A 12,498-nucleotide genomic window follows, 5' to 3' on the forward strand; every position below is an offset into this window, starting at 1 on the left:
ACGAGAGTTTTGGCAGGGGCTGCTTGCAGCCTATGTTGATCTCTGTAAAGCGTTCGATTCAGTGAATCGGGATGTCCTCTGGAGGATTCTTGATCTTCGTGGGGTGCCACCGAAACTGATCGATCTGATGTCTGAACTCTACTCTGGTACTGAGAGTGCTGTGAAGTGTGGTGGTACCATCTCTGACTTATTTCCAGTTGTTACTGGAGTTCGTCAGGGATGTGTACTTGCCCCCACACTTTTCAGCACTTGTATGGACTGGATTTTTGGGAGGATGTCGGAGAGATCAAGTTGCGGTGCATCGTTTGGCAATGTCAAGATCTCGGACCTTGATTTTGCAGATGATGCAGTCATCTTTGCGGAGACTTTAGACATCCTCTTGGGGGCCCTCGAGGTGCTGAATGAGGAGTCGGAGCCGTTGGGATTACGGATTTCTTGGGTCAAAACTAAGATCCAGGCTTTCGGTGACATCTTGGATGCTGCCTGTCCTGTCTGTGTCTGTTTGTGGTGAGGATGTTGAGGTCGTGGATAGATTCACTTACCTTGGCAGTGATATTCATGTCTCCGCAGGTTGTGAGCCGGAGGTCAATTGACGTCTGGGTCGGGCCTGGGGAGTCATGGATTCACTGGATCATGGCGTGTGGCGCTGCCGGTACCTGTGCGGGAGGACGAAAGTCCGAGTCTTCAGGTCCTTGGTACTTCCAGTCTTGCTCTATGGGTGCGAGACTTGGACTTTGACCAAGGATCTGAGACGGAGACTTAATTCCTTTGGTACCAGGTCTCTTCGAAGAATCCTTGGCTATCGCTGGTCGGATTTTGTGTCCAACGAGCGGTTGCTGAGAGAGACTCGGATGAGATTTGTTACCTGCATAGTCCGTGAGCGTCAGCTGCGGCTGTATGGACATGTGGCTCGTTTTCCTGACGCTGATCCTGCTCACCAGATTCTCTCAGCGAGGGAGTCTCATGAGTGGAGGAGGCCAGTGGGCCGACCACGTGCCTCATGGTTGCAGCAGGTTGACCATCATCTCAAGGAGATGGGGATGGGCCTGGCATCTGCCTGGGGGATGGCCAGACGGAGGCCCCTGGAGTACCGGCGGAAAGTGGACGCAGCGACGCGCTGTTCTGGCACATGCTCCCATACCTGACCTGACCTGTTACCTTCGTGGATGCGTGCTCATGAGATACTGGTGGCCTATCTGGCACTTGGAGAGGGTGACCCAGCCTGACCCTGGAAAGCAAATTCTCCCATCAACACTACTCGTACCAGGTGTCACACATGAATGGTGCGGAGGAGAGTCCATCGAACCTAACCATTTACTTTTAGCTCCAGACAATGCAGCCAACCCTGTTATGGTTAGAATGGTCCTAATGACCCATTTTTCCCGACCTGGCACACTGTTCCATTCTATTAAACCTTCGCAAGGCCCTTCTTTGTCTTTTTCCATTTGGTGGTGCCAGGCATAACTCGCTGGCTGGGGAGTGTGACTACTACTCGGCTTCTTTGCCTGCTTCCAATCTTTGGTGGAGGACACTCAGCGACCTCGGGGTTCACCTGAGCGTGCTTCTGGCGCTCCTAACTGAGGGGTGGCTCTCTCTAGCCCCCATAGCACCTTCACTGTGCTCTCATAGCACTGAACCTACCTTGCTCTCCTGGCACGGAACCCTACGGTGCTCTCCTGGCACCTCTGACAGCCTTCTCCTGCCAGGAACCCCCAAAGCCCTGCTGCCCTATTTCCCGACTCACCAACTTCCCATACCATGTCACACTACCAACCAGTATCCCCATACCTTGGCCTGCACCTACCCCTCACAGTCCGCCTGCACAATGGAACAGCAGCCAGAATCCATGTCAAATCCTCTCAGTCCCCCTAACCAACACAAACCTGGTTAGGAGACTCCTAACGACAGGGTACGTTGTCCGCACTCACTCTCCTCATTCGCACAACCGCACCATTCACCCAAACACTTTAGTCATTCATTCCACAGTGCCACACACCCAGTCCACAACACCATCCAACACCTTTCACTTTTATGTGAAAACAACAACACACCACTCCCTCGGATCCCACTTGGTCATCAAATTTAACTGGTACACTTTGTCATCAAACCCCAATTAATTTGTCTCTACGTCCGTCGTCCATTGGCCTCCTCCATACTGCCCTAATCGTTTATTTTTAACAATTTAACAGAGACATCAAAATCTCTTCATCATCCTCATGGAACCTCTACATGGTTCCAACCAGGCACTTCAATCCTCCCTCAAACAAGTCACTCTTTGTCATCCACTTGTTTCAGGTGTGTTTAACGCTCTGCCTGTAATGTCTCCATCACCTTTTCAATTATCTCCCAAATCCACCCGTGCCACTCATGCCTTCTGTCATCTCTCAATCTTGCAATCACTTTTGGTGCAACTCCCAACCAAAATCTCTTACCTCCCCATATGGCCAACTTATTTGGCTCATTGGAAGGGGAGTGAGGGAACGAATCGCTCATTTCCCATTACATGACCCCGCCACCTTTCCGCCACGGCTCAAAGGGGTCACGTCTCAATGGGGGCTGTGATCTACCCCCTCCTTTTCTCCAGGGTTCGCAGAAGTCAGGCAAACCCCAATCTGTGGAATGACCTCCCCCTCTTCTCCAGGGTCGCGGAAGTCAGGCAAGCCCCAATCGGTGGAACGGACTCCTCCTCTCCTCCAGGGTTCATGGAAATCAGGTAAACCCCGACCTGGGGAATGGCCTCCCCCTCTTCTCCATAACTCCCTGAAGACAGATAAACCCCACTCAGCTTGCCAAACCACTCGTGTGCTCAGAAAGTTCCGAAGACCAAGTGACACACGCCAGTGCCGCCTGCCACTCATCTGCACTCCATGCCAAAGTTCCTGTGAGGCTAATAGAGAAATTAAAATCCAATTTCTAAATTGGATTTCTAAAATCCAATCTAAAACTGCTCCTGGATGTAGCACCTCCAACTCTGTAAGAACCCATGCGGAGCTGTCCATTATGGTTTTTTTCCCCTGGCTCAAGTTCTGTCCTGGTGGCATTTCTATTTCCCCTTGCACCTCAAACCTATTTCCTATGTCACCACTCATTCCATGCTCAGGACTCCCACACACAGCAGGCTGCACACATCCCATATTATTGTGCTGTTCTACTTCCTGGCTCAGTTTTCTTTTCCATTTGAGTCGTTCTTCCTCTCCGAGCCTTTTGAGTTGTTCGTTATTTTTCCGGAGTTTTTCCATCTCCGTGGATGACAACTTTGCTCTCTCCTTGAGTTGGACAATTTCAAATTCATACTGTTTTTGTTTTCTACCCAACATTCTCTCATGTTCTTCATTCCCCAATCTCAATGTTTCTTTCAATTGGCCGATTTCTTTTTCCCGTTTCATTTGTCGTTCTTTCACTATCTCCACGTACTTCAACCTTGCTTTCTCTTTTAGTTGTTCTTGTCCCTCTTTTTGTTTCCTCTTCCACTGTCTCTCATGCTCTTCAGTCTCCAATGTCATAGTTTCCTTCAATTGGCCAATCTCCTTTTCCCGTTTCATTTGTTGTTCTTTCACGATCTCCGCGTACTTCAACCTTGCTTTCTCCTTTAGTCGTTCTTGTCCTTCTTTTTGTTTCATTCCTTGTTCTTTTTGTTTCTCATACCACTGTCTCTCTTGTTCTTCCTTCTCCAATCTCATTGCTTCCCTCAATTGGTTGATCTCCCTTTCCTGCTTCATTCCTTGTTCTTTTTGTTTCTTATTCCACTGTCTCTCTTGTTCTACATTCTCCAAACTCGTCATTTCCTTCAATTGGCTGATCTCCCTTTCCTGTTTCATTCGTTGTTCTTTCACTACCCTTCTTGCATCTCATTCTTTAGTCTTGCTTTGGCTTCTCGCTGTTCGATCTGCAGTGTGGTTCCTGAACGTTTCATTCTCTGTTCTCTTTCTTTCCTCTCTTAACATCCTCAGTTCGTTTTGTAGTTCCCTCTCTCTGCTTTGGTGTTTCCGTAACTCAGAAGCTTTGTTTTCTAATTCCTCTCTCACCTCCTCACACTCCAACCTTGCTTTGGCTTCGAACTGTTCGATCTGCACAGTGTGGTTCCTTAACGTTTCATTCTCAGTTCTCTTTCTTTCCTCTCTTAACATCCTCAGCTGGTTTTGTAATCCCGTCTCTTTGTTTTGTTGTTTCCGTAACTCAGAAGCTTTTTCCCATAATTCCTCTCTCATCTCCTCACCTCTTTTGCATTCTTGCTTTCTCCATTCGTCCATTCTCTTTCCGTATGCCTTGCTAATTTCTAGTTCACTTGCCAGTTCATTTTCCCTGGACTTTAATTCCCGAAGCTGTTCGGACTTTTCCAACAATTCTTCCTTCTTTTCTCCAGATTTTTCTCACCTTTTTATCTCCAGTTCCAGGCTCTCCCTTATCTGATTGCCTGATCTTACCTCTTCCTTCAGTAGTTCCAATTCCCGTTTTTCCTTTTCCAGCTTTGTTTTCCATTCTTCTTCCAAGTTCGTCCTATCCCGGGAGTTACTAATTTGCTCCTCCTCTATTCTTTTGTTCAGTTCGCTCCTCTCATGTTCCAACCTTCAGGAAAACCTTTCCTTCAGTTGTTTCAATTCCAAATCGTGTTCACATTTTTTCTTTTCTAGCTTTTTTTTTTCCCATTCTTCCTCTAAGTTCTTCCTATCCCGGGAGGTAGTAATTTGCTCCTCCTCGATTCTTTTGTTCAGTTTGCTCTTCGCATTTTCCAACTGACGGGTATAAAACACGACTAAATTCTTTTTCCCACATAGTTTGTCGACTCTGTTGGCCAAGTCCTCTTTTAGCCACCGAATTTGTTCCATCACATCGGCAAATTGTTGTGTCCCCCTGTACACACAACCCCTCTGAAACCCGTCTGCCAACCGCTGTGCCTCATCCACTCCAAATTTCGTCTCGTCAATATAATCTTCATAACGCTTCACCTTTTCCAAGACATCCCACAATTGTGCCTGAAGCTTGCCAATGTTCGCGTAGTCATCCTGCCACGCCTGCCATGGCACATGCCGTGACCACGTGGTCTGAATCGGTGGCTGGGAGCCTCCGCCTCGTGTTGTGCCGTTCGTTCCACTATAATTCGCCCTCTCTCGCTTCGTGTCGCGCCAAGGTGGAGCCGCGCCATCATTTTGCGACTCCATTTCTTTATAATTTGCAAATTTTTCCTCCGATCCGTTCAAGCATAAGATCAAATCAAATTTGGACCGTTTTATCATCTTTTTTTTGTAACCAATGTCCGGGGTGCGAAATGCACCGCAAGTCCAAATATCCCGCTCCTGACGACAGATGTTGTGGATCCGGGGTGGCGGGAATCTGACCCGGTCCTAGGTGCCAGCCCCGCCACCGCCGTCTCTGGGAGTCTATAACGCCGGCCGGCTCGGCACAGGCCTTGGGTCACGCGTCTTCAATCGCGATACCAACGTAATCCTGTACCTTACAAGTTGGGGAGAAAGAACCCCTAGTTACAGACTGGCTTTGTCAGTTACAGCGGAGTCTTCCAGCCTGTAACCATTTTTGGTCTTATATGCCAATCGAACAGATCATTCCTCGATGCGACACGCATTAATCCATAGCTGCAACTGCATAAGAATTAACCAGATTTATTGGGGAACATCAGGGATCACAACACAAGCAATAAACACTACAATGGTTATACTAACTATCTACCCGTTCTTACCTCGGGAACCACGGTCTAAAGGTTTCGAGCGGATTCTACGAAATATGCCTTATACAACACGTGCAAACAAAACAGACAGACAAACAGCATGCATGTACACAGAGGACTTGGTGATGGCTCATGGACAAGAGGACCGTGTCCAAAAGCACGAATATAGTTCGTAACAAGCGGTGGTGTCCACAGGTTCAAACTCCCGCTCGAACGTGCTGCGCGGAAAGATGGCGGTGCGGTATTCTTCCTCCTTTAGTCACCGCGTGCGCGGTCTCCGCGCGCTCTGACCGCATGAAGGGTCGAAGATGAGCCTCAGCTGATCTCATTCACGGTCCAGCACACAAATCCCAGCCTGGCCTGTTCTCCATACAAGGCCCCAGTCGCGGTGTGAGTTCTACAGGGGGGTCGGCAACGTGACGCACCGTTGGTGAGTAAGGACTGTCCGAAGGTCTGGCGTCTCCTCTCCGGCCTTCCCGCCTCGAAGCCCGACTCCCGCTTTGTCCTCTCAGTGCCTCTCTCGGTCGAATCACCGACGTGCAGGTCAGTTCAGCGTCTCTCCCGGCAGATCCAACACCGTGCCCCCTTCGTTCGCTCTCCTCGAAGCGACTCCGAGCACGCCTCGAGAACCCAGCCGTTCCACACACACAGCACTCCTTTGTTCGCTCGCTTCAAGACACGAGCACTCCTCTCAACCGCCTGCAGTTTTCAAACCGCCAAAACTGAACCTGTCCACGAGGTCCCTTTTTCCGATCGCTTCGAAACACGAGCACACTTCGAGCGCCACTATTTCCACATACTCATCTTTTGTTTCTGCTCTCTCTCGGCGACTCGGTGACCAAAGGCTCCGCCCGTTCGCGTCACTTCCTGTCCAGGCCACACCTCTCGCTCTCGGCCACTCCCTCCCGTTCGTACAGGAGAGGAAGAAGAATAATCTCTCGTTCCACCACCATATGAACATAAAACAGTCTTCTACACCTCCCGACACACACATCGTCCCTTACACCACACAACCTATCTAAACAGGCATTTAATGGGGGATCTGAGCTAATCCTATATTTAGTAGTCCCATTAAGGGGCATTTCCGTAAATAAATATATATATATATATATATATATATATATATATATAAACGTTCCGCGCGTCCCTCGAATTCCACTCGCTACGTGCAGCACGCGAAGCCTCTCACACGTGCTCACATGGGGACACGTGCTTTCCAAATTCACACAATCGCCATTATTTTAGCTGTCCACCTGGTGGTTTCGTACCAATCATGGAACGTTTCAACGCGGGCTCCGGATCACAGAGTCGTGCGCACCTGGGCCGTCCGCAAGATACGGAATGGACCTCGCACGCAGCGTCCCACGGAGCCGACGCGGTTTCCAAAATAGTTCCATCCGTTACACGACCCACGTCTCCCGTCTGGATCGGTCCGTGTCCCACACCGTCTTGTGCACTCAACCATGCCATATCACTCGCATTCTGCACACGTTTTAACACACACTCTGGGACATTCACATCAGGAGCTCGTGTTAGCCCAAGAGATCCCGGGGTTTCTATACCCCCCCCAAGCTCGGCATGCGCTCATTCGCACCATGCACCTGCTTGACCTCATACAGCCCAACCGGACTCACCTCGTCACGGCCTGCCACGAGGGAGCATACCGTCTCCCCTCGTTCCTGTGGGAGTTTAATCCGACCCTCGCATTGGGTCCCAACACATTCCCCAAGCTCAACTCCAATGTCCCTTACCGGCTCTACTTGTGTGTGCTCCTCTTTAATTTTGTGCAATTCGTCCTCCTCTTTCAATTCCTGCGTCTCAGTCATCTCTTTTAATTCCTGCATTTCTTTTTTAATTTACATCATCCACTGTCCGAGTTTACCGGTCTCTCCTTTAACTGTCGTGACGTCACTCGACCTCGCCCGTAGTCATCGCGGTCCGAACAACATCCACACTCCCCCTTGACCCAGTCGTCCCTCCACGCTTGGATATATATATATATATATATATATGGATGGATATGTGTATGTGTGGTGTGTGTATGTGTATAAGTATGTATATATGTACAGTAATACCTTGACATACGAGTTTAATTCGTTCTGTGACCGAGCTCGTAACTCGGTTTGCTCGAATATCAAAACAATTTTCCCAATTGAAATTAATTAAAATACCATGAATCAGTTCCAGCCCACCCACTCCCCTCAAAAAAAAAATATATATTTTATTTTTTAATTCACTTTATCGCAAAACTTAATTGCTACAATTTTTTTTTTACATTTTTTAATATTCCCTTTGCCGTTGCACTTAATTGCTACAATTAGCCGTTACCGCAGCTTTGAAATAATCGTAACGCCCTTGGCTGGCGTTATAGCCTTCAACGAATCCTTCTGCTTGAGAATAGTACATATCGTTGAAGTACTATGCTCAAACTCCCTCGCCAACACGCACTCCACGTTCATGTTTTGCAATGATTTCACGCTTAATTTCAAGCGACATCATTCGTTTCTTCTTAGCACTGTCCTTTGCAGTTACTTTTTTAGGACTCATGGTTGAGTTACAACAAATAAATTTTGCAAAATAACTGCACCAATGAAAAAACAAGAGCTAAACACAATGCAGATTACTACGGTACGACCCTACTCAACGAGATAACCAAGAGAACTGAACGAGTGAGTGGCGGGAGATGCGTGAAAAGGCGGGAGAATTAAAAAAATAAAAAAACAGCTAGCTCCACTCGTAACTCGGATCTCGACTCGTAACACAAAGCAAAAAATCATCCGAGCAACGGCTCGTAATTCGGAATACTCGTAAGTTAGTGCATTCGTATGTCAAGGTATTACTGTATATGTATCTATAGAAGCGAGTCAGAGGGAAGAAGCGAGCCAGCGAGGAAGTGCACAAGCGAGGAAGCGTGCGAGCACGAAAGTGGGGAAGCGAGCGTGTGGGTGTCTGACCAGCGCCAACAATGAGACAATTCGTCCTTCCCAGTGCTTGAGCAAGCAAGCGTGTGGGTGTGAGCAGCGCCGAAAACAAGTGAGGCACAGGTCGGTCACAACGAGTGAGGCGGAGGTCAGTCACCAACAGACCGTGTGGGTCACTGGATGTCACCAGTTTCGTGAAGTGTGAGGAGCTGCCCGTTTCGCAGCACCAGGGTCTAAACCCGCGAGAGACGATCTCGGTGCCCACCCCCCCCCCAACCCCAGATGTCGACTGGCATCCAAGGCTGTTGCTTGGTTGAATCTCAAAAACAATTGGCTGGTTGAATTCATTGACTTGAAATGCAAATCCTCGACAAATTTCAAGTCAATCAGATGAAAATTGAAGATTTTAGAAACATCACCTAAGTTGTTGACCTTGGGCCTATGTTGACCTTTTGACCTCAACAATAGGCTTCTTCCGTATGACAAACCCTACCATGTGGTGAAGTTTCGTGAAGATCGGTTTAAAATTGTGACCTATAGGTGACAAACAGACAAACAGAATAACAAAATCAACGAACCAATAAACTTGAAAAATCTTCGATTAAGCAAATAACAAACAGACCCAAATGCAACACTCTCTTTAGTCCATGGGTTGGGGTGGTTTCTGTGTGACTTTTATGTGCCCAAAGTTCTCTTCATATTATTGAAGTAGATCATGTGGGACATCAAAAAAGTGAGGGTGGACATCTGGGAGCCTGATCGGATTTGAGAAAATGACGTCACAATATCAAGCTTTTGCGTTCATGTGGCGACCAAAAATTTGGGGTAGGGGAAACTAAAATGCTTAAAACGCAACAACCATACATGATATAACTGCAAACTACCATTCAAAATTTGTTTTTATTCACTCGACATGTGACAATATGTAATTATCTGATTATTATGCAAATTTGCTGTCCAGAGGTCAAAAGGTCATGGAAATCGGGGGTTGCTTAAAATCTGACCCACCGGAAGAAAAATGTGAGTTACAGGCTGCCTGTACTACTTGAGAATGTTTGCTGGCTGTCAGAGGTTGGCAAGACATATCTCCATCACATGATATTCATTGTATAAGAATTAACCCTTTTGTAACGTAAACATCAACTTTGATAAATGGTGCTATTTCAGAAAAGCTGATTTTCCTTTGCAGCGGAAGACACATGCCACAAAATAAAGTAATCGAACATTTTCATCAGTATGAATATGATCTATCACCAAGTTCTTATTTCTTTAAGCCTATCACTTAATTTACTAATTTCTTAGAATATTCCCATGTCATTAACCCACTAAGTCCAAAAACAACCATCTGTAGAGAGGGGGGGGGGGTTCAGAACATCCTTAGTCCATTCAACAAAAATAAACTGCTGAATTTGCTCAGTTTTAGTAATAGTCTAGGTTTTTATATCCAAATGAAGGTATACTGCTGACTGTAGCCACTATTACAAATCATGCAAATTTGATAATGGGAGAAGGAATACATGTCGATGCCAGGAGTACATTTCCATGCAGCTGTAAGTGTCACATATGAGTTCTGTTCGGTTTTAGATACAACCAGCTGGATTTTTACTGCAAACATTCTCGTCTCCCATACCTTGGCACTTGCAGAACTGGCAACAAGGCAGGTCACTCCTTCGACATGCACATCTCTCTGTCGCACATTTCAAGCAACTACAGTGCACAGCATACACCCAAAGCGATTAAAGATTGTGATTAGGGAAGCACTTTTACAAGTTTCATACACTGCCTGGCTATTCAGCATGTGAAGCGGTGTTCTTCTTCCATTGTGCAAGTTGTAAAACATGATTTGGAACAGTGCCAGCATTTGTCTGCATTTCGATGATGACACATCAGACTCTGCTTTGCTTGTCTCCTCTGCATTATCCCCCACACCTACTACCTTACATGAAGAAGCAAATGACTCAGCATCAAAATTATACAAAATGGAAAAGAAACTTAACAGCAGTTCAGGGATCTTTATACTCTCCCAAGCAGTTTTCATGTCATTCATATCGCAAAACCGATCCTGAAGATCAGTCATACTCTAAAAGACACTGTCTTATGCTTTCTGCACACTGACGGATAGGGTCATTAGCGCGAATTGTCTCAGCCATATGCTGGACATTGACATCTTTGCCAAAAAAACATCACAGACTTATTGGCCTCTTTAGGCACAAAGAATCTAATTCTATCTCCAAAGTGATTAAGTAAGAGTACATTTACTTCCTTGCTAGTTACTCTTTTACACGACGTAATTTCACCGTTAACACAGTCTCTTACAAAGCTTAGTTCATAACCAAAGCCTTGATTTATCCCAATCTCTATGTCCTTCACTATTTGTTCCCATGCATGTTGCTTGTGATTCGCAGGTTTTTCTGTTTGTCCTTTCTCAAATATACGCTCATAGTTCAGCAAATAACTTTCAATACACAAATTGTGGCAATATAAGTCGGCACAAAATACTGCACTAACACTTTGTATGTCACAAGTGCGAGTGTAAACATCATCCTGAAAGCTTATGGTTGCCTCCAAGAATTTACTGGCCCTGTCGCACTCTGATATGCGGTATTTCTGATGCACCCCATGGTGCTTCTTGTATCCACAGATGACACATCATAACTCCCTCATGTCCGCTACATTGGAAAGTCCAGGTCTCAGCGAGATGCTTGAGCGAGAGCGGCATGATGATGGCTCACGACTGACTTCTTCACTGCCACTAGAAGTGGAGGCGGAAGCTTTACTGATATTTTCCAATGATTTTTTTGTGAGTGCAAGCTTTGTAACACAGATTGTCCATATGATAGACAAATTCTTCAGCTTCAAAGGTGCGAAGTCTTTTGGCAACATGGTCATTTCGTTCTGCAGCAGCCTCACGTATTCGTTTCCGCCCATGTTCAGTGCTTGTGGGTTTTTTTATTTTGAAGATTGGCAAATGATGCATTTATTAAGATCAAGGTATTCACTGTCTCCAGCTCTACCAACCAAGCTGACACCAGTGTTCTGCATCTCATCTGAAACAAACCAGAAGGGCATTTCATGAACATGGGTGATGGCAGCATTATTGTAAGTCATAACACACCTGAAAGGCATACATAATCTGACATCTTGGCAGGATAAATCAACTTTCAGCCCTCTGAAAGCTGTCTGGTGATAAACATGCGATTGGGATAATGAAGATCGGACAGACGTTTAGTTTGTCTTGCGTTTGGCAGGCGGCGTTACCGCTCTACCATTTGCGAGCCCGTTTACATTCCTGTACTTGATGGGGTATGCATGTGTGCACTGGTGTGTAGTGAAGGCTGATTATACGACTGATTTTGTTTAAGCCTTTCTGTAGATAAAAACACCTACCACAAGTAGTCTGTGCATTAAAACATGAGAACTGTCTGTCAAATTGAAGATTGTAATGTTGATTCAATTTTTACTTTCACTTTCACCCATGAGGAAATGCACTTATACAGTGCTGCCACCAAGTTGTCAATACTATAATCAGTGGTAGTGCCCTCCAACAGAACCACGTGGAACTACTCTGTTGTGGGAATCCAAAGAAGCCTCAAATGACTGGAGATAATGAAGACTGACTAGAAATAGAGGACTCAACCTCTGCCCATTTTAAAACAACTGAAATAAAAGGGTTAAATGGTTCATCGTTGTCAGAAATAGCAAGAAGTCATTTCCTCTGGGTCTTCTGCTGATATGTAAAGTAATAATCTAAAAGAGGTTTGCAAAACAATCACCAAACTGTATGGTATGAATAATGTACACTTAGACGATGGAAAAACTGGAATTTCTGACATGTCTGAAATAGCACCATTTATAAAAGTTGATGTTAATGTTACAAAAGGGTTAATTCTTATA

At 46.1% G+C, this 12,498-nt stretch overlaps 1 protein-coding gene and 1 pseudogene across 1 annotated transcript; both read right to left on the bottom strand.

Annotated features, from left to right (window-relative positions):
* Positions 1–990: 990 nt before the first annotated feature.
* LOC147022367 (uncharacterized) lies at positions 991–4,010 on the bottom strand. Its single transcript, XM_085893204.1, has one exon. The coding sequence runs from the start codon at positions 3,816–3,818 to the stop codon at positions 2,547–2,549; it is 1,272 nt and encodes a 423-aa protein (XP_085749330.1). The 5' UTR covers positions 3,819–4,010; the 3' UTR covers positions 991–2,546.
* A 4,889-nt stretch (positions 4,011–8,899) lies between these two features.
* LOC147022368 (uncharacterized) lies at positions 8,900–12,026 on the bottom strand (annotated as a pseudogene).
* Between the last annotated feature and the right edge of the window lie 472 nt (positions 12,027–12,498).

The sequence above is a fragment of the Eptatretus burgeri genome, chromosome 8, assembly GCF_056783735.1.
Source record: "Eptatretus burgeri isolate ZD-2024b chromosome 8, Ebu_testis_v1, whole genome shotgun sequence".
Taxonomy (NCBI): domain Eukaryota; kingdom Metazoa; phylum Chordata; class Myxini; order Myxiniformes; family Myxinidae; genus Eptatretus; species Eptatretus burgeri.